Consider the following 13,255-nt stretch of genomic DNA (forward strand, 5'->3'; position numbering starts at 1 on the left):
TTCAATCAAATTAGCCGTGTGTAATATGTCTATTTTCACATAAAAACGAATCAGAATAATACTCATAAAAGGACACGTATAGACTACGGATAGTTTGGAATGTGTGGTACATTCATGGTACGTATCTACTATACATGAGCGAATTCCATCATTACTCAGTTGAGCGGTAACTCCCGTACGATTTATAAAATAATATCACAACATGTTCTGACATGTCGTGACTTCTTGGAGCTGACTCATCTCGTTCGATAATTTTTAGTAATAAACTATTATAGGAATTCCGAACCGTTCCTAGCGATAACGACAATGTAATAAAGTCGTAGCAATGGATTGTATGCCTGTAAAGCTTTGAGTTGGCTCATATCCATACTAAGTAGGTAATTTTTCCAAGAAAAATTCACTTGTAACCTTGTTATAAAAACACATTATTAAAAATTAAATAAAAATTAAAAATATCTATATACAAGAGAGGGTATTTGATATATCTAGTAATATCAAATGATCACAAAAGTAATATTAACGATTCGAGTAAAGCCGAACGGTAACACCGTTAAAATAGCTTTACTCACAGTATTAAAAATTCAAATATTAATTAGTACATATTGCATAATGAAATATTTCAAAAGAAAAGTTACTATTTCAAGTAAAATGTAACGGTTGTATCGTTAATTTTAAATATCTTTATTCATGCTATTAAGTATTTAAGCATATTGAAAAATAAACTATTGCTGAAGGATTCATTAAAAACCTCAGCATTTTAAATAAAGTCCAACGATTATACCGTTGACTTTAAAGATTTTTACTCATTTTTAAGTAAAATATTATTAGAATAGATGTAAAAATAACTCACTGTACCGATCCGACGGGATACACTTTTTAACACTTTTAGCACTTGCTTTAAGCAATACTTAATACTTAATAGCACCAAGGTTGTAGTCTTGTAGACAACCTTCTCGCGGCGGAAGCTAGACGCCAATGAAAAAACATCCAGCGCCCGCACATTATCGTGCGCCCCGCCACCTGGTGGAGAGGTGTGCGAGAGAGATAGCATATATACAACGGAAAGAGAGGGCAAAATAGGCGGAAAAAGCTAGGTGCCTTCTCAATGAAGTAAGCTTCAAATTACGGTCAAGTGTTTAATAATAAATCTACTTGAAAACAATTTATCTAAAACAATTTTAAATATTCTTTATTTGTGTATACATTATTTAAGGGGAATAAAATCAAATAAATATTGAACAGAAATTCTCTGAAAACAGCAATTTTTGTGTGAGTTTATTTGAATTATGGTCTAATTGAATCTAAAACGTCAACCCGTACGTAAAAACTTCGTTCACGTGAGCCCTTGAAAAGAAAATTAAAATTTATTTAACGGGTACTGATTTAATAAACTCGGGCAATTTAATGGTAACATAATACAGTTTAAATACGTAAATTAGCATACATGGTTCGCTACGTTGAATAGCTAGCAAAACGTGGCGAGGCATGTTACGCAAACACAGAATGTTTAGTGTTCATTTACTCTTGTTCAAAATATGTATATGCGTATGATAACTACTGCCAATAAACAAGGCGGAATATAATAATTACCATTAAATTACTTCATTTGTGATGTAACTTTAATCATTTCGTAATTATTATGTAGAGTTTAGGATCATATTAATTTTCATAGTTTACTGAATACATTTTTATTAGCTCATAATAATCACCCAGAGATTTCGCTAACGTATCTAGTCCCAAAAATAGTAATAACTAAATGTCATAGTAATAAAACTTTCTAGAAGAGCAGAAAATATGTCAGAAGAACTGTAATTAATTATTGAGAAAATACTGGGTAGCGAAAAGACATCGTATAATTTGTTTTTTTTGAAATAAAAATAATGGGTAATTGCTCCGTTGCTATACACGTGCCGTCTTAAGAGCGAAAGTAAGTTTCATAAAACTACTAAAGACACACATAGTTTAATCTTTTCCTTTCATCCATTCTGGAAATAACTTCAAAGCTTGCATTATTAACATAGCAAGTGTTTCGAGCGTGCTAACCTCATATCTCTAGGGATGTATTAGCAAATTGCAATAAACATTATTAAAAGTTTTTGTAGCAAAAATAGTTTACTAGATAGTTTATTCAAATTGCTGGCAAGATAGCGTGATAAAGCAATAGTTGTGAACATGTGTATTTTTTGTTTTGTCAATTGGGAATCCTTGAAAGAATTGATTTAATATGATTCGTAAATAAAAGAAGAATAGAGTTCCACACGCATATCATGAGTGAAGTAGGTACAACTTGAACTTGAATCTAAAGAATGAATATTCCTTTTATTTCAACTTCAAAACAAAACATATGATAATATAAACACATAAACAAACGGTTGGGATTGCGCGGCTGTAAACCCAAAATTTATAGTTTGAAATTTACAAATGTTATGAATAGCAACACTGAATCTGTCCAATATAGTTGAAATATTAAAGTTTTAATTAAGATTTACGGTAAGGTGACAGTTAGATGTAAATGATTCATATTAAGGTAGGTTATGAGTCTCTAGGGGATGATGTGCGCGCCGCACAGGCAATATACATATTTTACACTATGATATTAGTACCCACTCAAATATCCTCTTGAATCTCGTTCTCTTGGCATTTATGAATAAATAAAGCTGTTCTCAATTAATTTGTATATTTACGTAAAACAAATTTCGTTTACCTGAAAATAGGTATTATGTGTGTAAAACCTAAGGTTTTACACGCATTGCCACGCTCCTATTAGTCATAGCGTGATGATATAATATAGCCTTTTTCGATAAATGGACTATTTAACAGTGAAATAATTTTTCAAATCGGAGGAGCCGTGGTTCCTGAGATTGGTGCGTTTAAGCAAGCAAACAAACCTACTCTTCAGCTCTATAATATTAGTAGATATAAATTTACGTTTCACAGTAACCAAATGAACACTTAAATATGCATCTCGTTAAGGTTATTAAACGCAAAGCTTAGTTAACTTCTTACGTTCACAATTTGTCTTCGTTATATAATCAGCTGTCAAAATTGACTCGGCGCAATTAAGGGCATTGCTGCAGAAGCGATTTAGGCGAAAGTTTCTTGTTTACACTAAAAGCCGTTGTGTCTTTAAGGGCCATTAATCATAGCTTGTTATTAGAAATGGTTTTATTATTGTAATGAAAAATTTAGTTTTTGTCTTTGCTAAATGTGCAAAATTTTAATAACATAATTTTATATTTGAGGTTTACTTTTGATTTGAAAATTAATAATTTTGAAGTTATTTGGAATAGTTTATCATTAATATAGTTTTGATTTAATAATAATAATAAATAATAAACTTTCGTGTAGATTACAAATTTTAAAATTGTCGATTTGCAAATTGCCTACTGATTTATAATTTTGTAACATGTGTTACAAAGTTCTTAAATATTTCAGTTCATTGTTACCAAAAACCGGTTTAATATCATGGCGTGTCGTGAAAACATTTTGTGCTTTTTATTTAGGCCGGAAAAGGTATTTGAAACTTTTCATTCAGCTGCAAATATTACATTCAAGTTTCAACAGTCATATTTATCAATTTTACACTTGAACAATTTTGATGTTGTGCCAAAGTACTTGTGTTATTTCCTACTAAACAATGTTAACGTAATGATATCGAGAATCTGAAGAATTTTCCTTATTACATAAAAGTTCGTGGCATTTTCATAGTGAATTTGCAGTTGTTTATGTCGTAAAATATTCAATAACAACATAACTTCTTAGTTCTGGTTACTTAATAACGATGAGTCAGGTCCCAGTTCAATCGATAGCGAAATATTCAAATTGATATTTTAAACAATAGTCTGTTATCTGGCCTCCAACTCTGAATACTAATTTGAATTCTGACGAACCGAAATTTGGTATAAAAGACATATTTAATGATGAAAACTTAAGAGGCCGCTTGCTAAAAATTGTATTCACCGCTCTTGTGTTTGTGTCAAGTACCTACTTCTAAATGTACATTACAGAGAATTACAGGTATAAATACGACAGAATGTTTCAAATAATTACTTTGTTTCATATATTTTTAACTAATAACAAAATAATACGAAATTTTATCTCACTCTCTTCACAAGAGCACCAATTATGGAGTTGAGTTAAAGGTCACTGAAAGGTTACGGAGCAGTGACTTCTACATAAAAGAGTTTAAAATCTAAAATCTTTTAATAGTTATAAATCTTAACACATTCTATCTGATATTAGTAAAATCAAGATAATTAGTTTTGTTATTTAGTTAATTACAAGTAAAGTAAGATAGACTAGTTTTTTTTATAATATAGAGTTTCTTGTAAATGAACGAACACAACCACTGCAACAAAACAAATATGAATAAGTATACCCATTTCCATCATACAAATGCAGTATCTAATAACTTCAATGTAACTAAATTGAAAAATTGAGTCTAACGTTTCCATAAGCCGGTTAGTATATTAAAAAAAGCTATATCGTACCGTAGTACAGGAATTGCTTTTTGCACATCAAAGGATCGGGTCCTGTTAGAGCGGTGCGCTTGCAAAAAGCCTATGGAAACAGAATGTAACGTCCGATCGACACACATTCGAGGCGATTGATTCCTGAACGAACTCAATAATTCAGAAGGGTGACGTGTGACAGTCTACTTTGGGATTTTTCTATTACATCAAATCGATTTCATTCGTAAGAGTGAATGTCCATTTTATATGTATTACGTTGCTGGATAAGCAAGATTGTGTGTGATGAAATCCATTCACTTTACATTCTCATTTATAACATAATTAAAACGATATGTTCACATAATTTTATTTTATTTCGTTTCGTCTGTAAATTAACGAACGTTCCACTCGGCTTTAAATATTTCAAATTACAAATTATTTTAACATAAAGTTCAAATAATATGATTTAACTATTGAAGTGGAATTATTGGCAATTAAAATAATTCGCCTGCAATTGTTTATTTTCAGTTCAATTGATTTAACCCTAATAAATTATGGAATTCCAAATTACGAATTTCATTTTGTATCACATATTGATGTATGTACCAATACAAATAACTTCCACAATTTATTCAACATTCCTATTGACGGGCCACCGTCAGCTTATCGACGAAATTTATGCATTTTCAATATAAAAACATTCGGAGAGTCATAAAATTGAGCAAAAAGTGGTACTTTTATCGGCAATGCAGTAAGAAATGTACTCGCTATTCGTGTTCATTATTCTGTACGTGAGAATCGATGCAATTCCAAAGGATAAAGATGATTATGAGAGTGGCAGCGACTTAGGAGCTAGTCTAGTGTCGTCATTGAGAAATGATGCTAACTTGGATCTGTCAGTCGACGAGGAGTACGAGGATCTGCGCGCTGAGCTCCTGGCATACCACTCCGCTCTATCTTCGCTTGCATCGTCACGACGTAAGTATCTAAGCGCATTTGCAATGTATGAGAAAACATCGTTTCACTGCAATACATTTTCACTATAGAATTTCATTTTGAAAACTCGTCAACTAACATAAATTTTCATTTTATGGCATTATAATAATACCATAGTAATGCATATTAAAATATATATTATCCATTTTGTGTACTTAGGCTCTTTGTTAACGACACCGTGTTGGTCTATTGGAGGCATTTGCATCAATTACAAACTGTGCCCGTTCGATAGGCGCCTCACAGAAGTACCGGGTTGTAAAAACAGATTAAACGTTTGCTGCTTCGTTTGGAACCGCTATGAAGTACGAGACATGACAGACCAAGGAATTAGCAATTTGGCTTTCCCTTGGAGACCTCAAATTGACTTCGGAGGTGAAGGAATTGTCTTGAAGACAAAGAAGCCAAAAAAAAGAAGAGAATCAAAACGTCCACCGTTAAACCTACAGAAATAATATTAAAACGTGATGTATTGTATTAAATTAATGAATGACAACGCCAAAATATTTCATTTCCATCCAATGATACTTGTTTCTATTATAATATCATTGTTTTCATCCATAAATAATTCTCCCTGTTTTGAAATTAAAACCAATCATGAGTTTATATGTACCGCATTTAATTATTAACAATCTTCAATCAATTATTTATTGTAAAATTACAATACCGCAAGTGCTTTACGAGCATGTTTCTACATTTAAAAATATTTTTCTTATCGCTTTTTACAATAACCGAGCAAGTGAAGTTTGATTTTGATAAACCAGCAGTTCAAGTTATAACTCGTTATAAGGATATATTTATGCCTGGTCTAAATGGGAAGCCGCAACTAGGTTAGTCTTTAATTCATTTCTGCTTTTGCGTGTGTAAATTGGTGTAATCTAAATTAGTGAATATTTTTAAATATAAGGTACGTCGTCGGCGACATGCTGGGCTCGAGGAGGCGTGTGTGTTCATATTCGAGAATGTCCCAGTATGGACTTTGATTCAGGAGTATTTGGATGTACCCAGCGTTACAAAGTGTGCTGTAGGAAAATAAGACCTCTGTCACCTACAGTCGGAATAAAGAGGGCTTCAGATATTCTTCCCGGTGCAGAAGAGTCTGATTCCGTTGAGAGTGGACAGGAAAGCAAAATGTTAATGTTTTTAATTTCTTAAATAAAACTATAGGATGCATGATGATGATGATAAATTTATCATTGTTCTGAAATAAATATGCATCATTGGAAATGTAATTTACAAGTACCTATTTGGTTATTTAATGTAGAGCATCTAACATTACAGTTAAGTAAGTAATATTACAGTTAAGTCGACATATAACAGGCTTCTTATTGTTCAGAGTATTCAATATCTCTTCTGTTAACAAAGACTATCCCTCCTTGGTACCCGTATAATTAATACCTTTTGTAATATAAAAAATTCTTTTAAAAATTCTATTGTACTGGTATTCAATTGAACCGCTCTAAAGATACGTCTTATGCCTACATGCAGCAGCTATTTTATAAATGCCAATAGACATTGAAATCCACTAACCAATCATATTGAAATTACATCTAATGTAGGCTAATATGATATTCTCTTTGCCTGCGTTAGGAGATGATGTGGTCGCTGTGTGAATATCTGACAAAACCAATAGGATCTTATGATATACTTGCTGACCGCTATTTCATTTGTCCAACTTAATAAGAATATGTCAAATTTAACCACAACTTTTCATATTAAATGTTGATCAATAATATGTCTGTAAGTTTGGATCAAGATTTCAAAAAATAGTTGGTATAAAAATCTACTCAAGAGCTTCTGCCTGATATTCGAATAAATAGAGAAATTGCGAACAATGTTGTTTTAAGTCATAAGAAACATATAAGCTTTATCATGTTCTATTTACTTTTCCATATAAATAATTTACATATACAGCTAGTGCTCTCTGCCCTGGCTTCGCCCGCGTAGTTGTAAGAAAACCCGCATAGTACCCGTTCCCGTGTGATTTCCGAGATAAAACAGGACTCAAACTATACTTGAACTAAATTTCATCCAAATCGCTTAGCAGCCGGATAGCCGTGAAGATGACATAGACGGACAGAGTTACTTTCGCATTTATAATATTAATGGATACTTCACGTTATAACATTGTCAGAGCATGGATCTCAATTTTTGAGAATGAGAATTCTCTCAAGTATAAATCCGACAGATTGTCAGCTATAAATGGGATATGTCTTATCTTGATTGCCTTATATAGGAGACTCGTTTACAACCAGATCTGTTGTTAAATAAACACACCGTGATTAAGCTAACATCATGAGAATCATAAATAACAATTTATTCATAAGTTGATTACTTTTTTATTAGCGTAGATAAAGATATTTAGCTCCTAAACAAAAATACACAAAAATAATCATTTAGATTTATATATCCACGAGTTTAAATATCGTTTACGATCTTTATAGTAACTGTTTGATAAATCTTACGTATTTCCAGGATTTAATAACTTCGAAACTGAATATGTTTGCTAGTACCGTGTACATATAAGATTACTAACATTCTATTATGTAAGTATTTATCTACATCTATAACCAAAATAAGATAATAAAGCGGAGTCATAACCCATGTTACCGAACAACAAAGTTAACAGATTGCCTGTTATATCCGTGAGATATAATTGACCTAACCACTTAAGATAATAAGGATTTTTCTTCGACGTCCCCTGTCAATTTGAACTTGTGCCAAATTAGTTTACCTCATGTAGCAGTATTGTTTCACTAACCATGTTACAAAGGTTATTTTATATTCTATTTCAGTAATGGATTTTCAAGTGAAAAGAAAATTGCAACGGCCAATGTCTTTACATTTTGTTTATACATAGTTCTATTTTATGTTATAGATTATGAGTAAAATAATAGAATCTATAGACAGTACAGATTCAATACTTACAAATACATTTTCGAATTTAGATGTTATGTCCAGACGATGAAAATATAAGAATAACAAAAACAGTTTCTTTTTCCCTTAATTCTTACAAATAGAAATTAAAATATAAATAAAAGTAAAATGGATCGACGCAAGAATCAACTAACGAAATCATTTGGGGATTGTTTTCGTTACCAAGCAATTGCGATCAATGCTGCCTTCATTTATTTTCATACAAAATTTCTGCGTCACTAACTAAGGAGTGATATTTTATTTAAAAGAATAGTATTAACCATCACCTTTCTTAATTACTTTATAATTTCCACTACAATCAATTACTCTATAAAACACTCACATTCATCTATACTAATATTATAAAGCTAAAGAGTTTCTTTGTTTGTTGGTTTGAACGCGCTAATCTCTGAAACTATTTATACTGGGCGATTTGGAAAAATTCTCGCAGTGTTAAATAGCTCATTTATCGAGGAAGGCTATAATATATTATCACGCTACGACCAACAGGGTTGGAGCCACGGGGGTGAAACCGCCCGGAGCAGCTAGTAAAAAATATAATTAAACAATCACTGTCCGAAAATCTTAAAATTATACAATTTTTAAATTTTAATAACTGTCAAAACTTGAAGCAATCTGAAACGCACATTTAAGAAATATAAATCTTTCATAGATTGCAGGAGATTTCATTTTAATTATATAGATTCTCAATAGCTTGTGGAGTTATTTTATAAATTTGATTTTATGATCTGGGGGCACGGTAGTGCCCCCGCCAAGACGAGCCAAGCGAAAGCGAAGCGCACGGGCACTACCTACCTTTTCTCGAAGCGCTTCGACGTTTTTTTGAACCCTCATAACTTGGGTTTGGATTATGCTAGATCAACAAAATTTTCGGGATATATTGTCAATAGCGGACTTATTGAACATATTAAGTTTTAATTACATTAGCTTTTATACTTCAGATTTTATTTATATCTAAAAAACGCTAATTTCGTCACTGACTCACTGATGATCATCAAAATTCTTAAGGTATTTCCTAATGTCCTAGAAAGCTGAAATTTTGTATGTAAGCTAGTATTAGCACACAAACAACAAAAAAATTATAAAACTTGTAACTTTCATCCCCCAACCCCTTAAACTAGGGGATGGGAGTTTGTATGAGACCTGTAATTTTAAATTAAATTTTGATTACGCTAGAGGTCTAATCTAATAATCTAAAACTTGGTTCCCCTATATTTTTTTTAATATAATTATATGTATAGGTACTCCTTGTTAAAAAAAAAAATAAAAATATAATCGACATATATTGAGACATACTTCAGATCAGATCATATAAATATGAATGAATTGACAGCGAGCGCGTCGATTGTCGATTGTCTTGCTACTGATTTAAAAGTGAACATGGATTGTGAAATAGTTTCACTTGAAGTAAATCTTGGACCTTGCCATCATCATGTGTCAGCGAACAGCGAACAGCGAACAGCGAACAGCGAACAGCGAACAGCGAACAGCGAACAGCGAACAGCGAACAGCGAACAGCGAACAGCGAACAGCGAACAGCGAACAGCGAACAGCGAACAGCGAACAGCGAACAGCGAACAGCGAACAGCGAACAGCGAACAGCGAACAGCGAAAAGCGACAGCGACAGCGAACAGCGAACAGCGAACAGCGAACAGCGAACAGCGAACAGCGAACAGCGAACAGCGAACAGCGAACAGCGAACTGCGAACAGCGAACAGCGAACTGCGAACAGCGAACAGCGAACAGCGAACAGCGAACAGCGAACAGCGAACAGCGAACAGCGAACAGCGAACAGCGAACAGCGAACAGCGAACAGCGAACAGCGAACAGCGAACAGCGAACAGCGAACAGCGAACAGCGAACAGCGAACAGCGAACAGCGAACAGCGAACAGCGAACAGCGAACAGCGAACAGCGAACAGCGAACAGCGAACAGCGAACAGCGAACAGCGAACAGCGAACAGCGAACAGCGAACAGCGAACAGCGAACAGCGAACAGCGAACAGCGAACAGCGAACAGCGAACAGCGAACAGCGAACAGCGAACAGCGAACAGCGAACAGCGAACAGCGAACAGCGAACAGCGAACAGCGAACAGCGAACAGCGAACAGCGAACAGCGGACAGCGAAAAGCGAACAGCGAACAGCGAACAGCGAACAGCGAACAGCGAACAGCGAACAGCGAACAACGAACAACGAACAACGAACAACGAACAACGGTGAATGTGAATGTGAATGTGAATGTGAATGTGAATGTGAATGTGAATGTGAATGTGAATGTGAATGTGAATGTGAATGTGAATGTGAATGTGAATGTGAATGTGAATGTGAATGTGAATGTGAATGTGAATGTGAATGTGAATGTGAATGTGAATGTGAATGTGAATGTGAATGTGAATGTGAATGTGAATGTGAATGTGAATGTGAATGTGAATGTGAATGTGAATGTGAATGTGAATGTGAATGTGAATGTGAATGTGAATGTGAATGTGAATGTGAATGTGAATGTGAATGTGAATGTGAATGTGAATGTGAATGTGAATGTGAATGTGAATGTGAATGTGAATGTGAATGTGAATGTGAATGTGAATGTGAATGTGAATGTGAATGTGAATGTGAACATACACAAACACAAACACGAACACGAAAACGAACACGAAAACGAACAACGAACAGCGAACAGCGAACAGCGAACTCGAATTTTAATTCGAACACAAACACAAACACAAACACGAACAACGAACATCAAACAACGAACAACGAACAACGAACAACGAACAACGAACAACGAACAACGAACAACGAACAACGAACAACGAACAACGAACAACGAACAACGAACAACAAACAACAATCAACGAACAACTAACAACGAACAATGTGAATGTGAATGTGAATGTGAATGTGAATGTGAATGTGAATGTGAATGTGAATGTGAACAGCGAACAGCGAACAGCGATCAGCGATCAGCGAACAGCGAACAGCGAACAGCGAACAGCGAACAGCGAACAGCGAACAGCGAACAGCGAACAGCGAACAGCGAACAGCGAACAGCGAACAGCGAACAGCGAAAAGCGAACAGCGAACAGCGAACAGCGAACAGCGAACAGCGAACAGCGAACAGTGAACAGCGAACAGCGAACAGCGAACAGCGAACAGCGAACAGCGAACAGCGAACAGCGAACAGCGAACAGCGAACAGCGAACAGCGAACAGCGAACAGCGAACAGCGAACAGCGAACAGCGAACAGCGAACAACGAACAACGAACAATGAACAACGAACAATGTGAATGTGAATGTGAATGTGAATGTGAATGTGAATGTGAATGTGAATGTGAATGTGAATGTGAATGTGAATGTGAATGTGAATGTGAATGTGAATGTGAATGTGAATGTGAATGTGAATGTGAATGTGAATGTGAATGTGAATGTGAATGTGAATGTGAATGTGAATGTGAATGTGAATGTGAATGTGAATGTGAATGTACAACGAACAACGAACAACGAACAACGAACAACGAACAACGAACAACGAACAACGAACAACGAACAACGAACAACGAACAACGGTGAATGTGAATGTGAATGTGAATGTGAATGTGAATGTGAATGTGAATGTGAATGTGAATGTGAATGTGAATGTGAATGTGAATGTGAATGTGAATGTGAATGTGAATGTGAATGTGAATGTGAATGTGAATGTGAATGTGAATGTGAATGTGAATGTGAATGTGAATGTGAATGTACAACGAACAACGAACAACGAACAACGAACAACGAACAACGAACAACGAACAACGAACAACGAACAACAATCAACGAACACCTAACAACGAACAATGTGAATGTGAATGTGAATGTGAATGTGAATGTGAACAGCGAACAGCGAACAGCGAACAGCGAACAGCGAACAGCGAACAGCGAACAGCGAACAGCGAACAGCGAACAGCGAACAGCGAACAGCGAAAAGCGAACAGCGAACAGCGAACAGCGAACAGCGAACAGCGAACAGCGAACAGCGAACAGCGAACAGCGAACAGCGAACAGCGAACAGCGAACAGCGAACAGCGAACAGCGAACAGCGAACAGCGAACAGCGAACAGCGAACAGCGAACAGCGAACAGCGAACAGCGAACAGCGAACAGCGAACAGCGAACAGCGAACAGCGAACAGCGAACAGCGAACAGCGAACAGCGAACAGCGAACAGCGAACAGCGAACAGCGAACAGCGAACAGCGAACAGCGAACAGCGAACAGCGAACAGCGAACAGCGAACAGCGAACAGCGAACAGCGAACAGCGAACAGCGAACAGCGAACAGCGAACAGCGAACAGCGAACAGCGAACAACGAACAATGAACAACGAACAATGTGAATGTGAATGTGAATGTGAATGTGAATGTGAATGTGAATGTGAATGTGAATGTGAATGTGAATGTGAATGTGAATGTGAATGTGAATGTGAATGTGAATGTGAATGTGAATGTGAATGTGAATGTGAATGTGAATGTGAATGTGAATGTGAATGTGAATGTGAATGTGAATGTGAATGTGAATGTGAATGTGAATGTGAATGTGAATGTGAATGTGAATGTGAATGTGAATGTGAATGTGAATGTGAATGTGAATGTGAATGTGAATGTGAATGTGAATGTGAATGTGAATGTGAATGTGAATGTGAATGTGAATGTGAATGTGAATGTGAATGTGAATGTGAATGTGAATGTGAATGTGAATGTGAATGTGAATGTGAATGTGAATGTGAATGTGAATGTGAATGTGAATGTGAATGTGAATGTGAATGTGAATGTGAATGTGAATGTGAATGTGAATGTGAATGTGAATGTGAATGTGAATGTGAACATACACAAACACA

The 13,255-nt window shown here is 35.1% G+C and overlaps 2 protein-coding genes across 2 annotated transcripts in view; both read left to right on the forward strand.

The window, feature by feature from the left end:
* Positions 1 to 13,255, forward strand: part of GABA-B-R1 (gamma-aminobutyric acid type B receptor subunit 1) — a 95,164-nt gene that overhangs the window by 32,698 nt on the left and 49,211 nt on the right. The window lies entirely within an intron of this gene.
* Positions 5,210 to 5,899, forward strand: LOC149909573 (uncharacterized). Its single transcript, XM_090120184.1, has 2 exons — positions 5,210 to 5,429; positions 5,607 to 5,899. Exons 1-2 carry the CDS (start codon positions 5,210 to 5,212, stop codon positions 5,897 to 5,899), a joined length of 513 nt encoding a protein of 170 aa, XP_089976310.1.

This window comes from Colias eurytheme, chromosome 3, assembly GCF_061535395.1.
Source record: "Colias eurytheme isolate Ceu_HAF_F1 chromosome 3, ilColEury1 Martin Lab GWU primary, whole genome shotgun sequence".
Classification (NCBI taxonomy): Eukaryota; Metazoa; Arthropoda; class Insecta; order Lepidoptera; family Pieridae; genus Colias; species Colias eurytheme.

What these genes read in the sequence shown, in the direction of transcription:
- LOC149909573 (XM_090120184.1), top strand. Translation starts at nt 5,210, where the DNA reads ATGTACTCGCTATTCGTGTTCATTATTCTGTACGTGAGAATCGATGCA. An exon ending in TTCGCTTGCATCGTCACGAC is followed by an intron (nt 5,430 to 5,606) that starts GTAAGTATCTAA and finishes TTGTGTACTTAG; the next exon opens with GCTCTTTGTTAACGACACCG.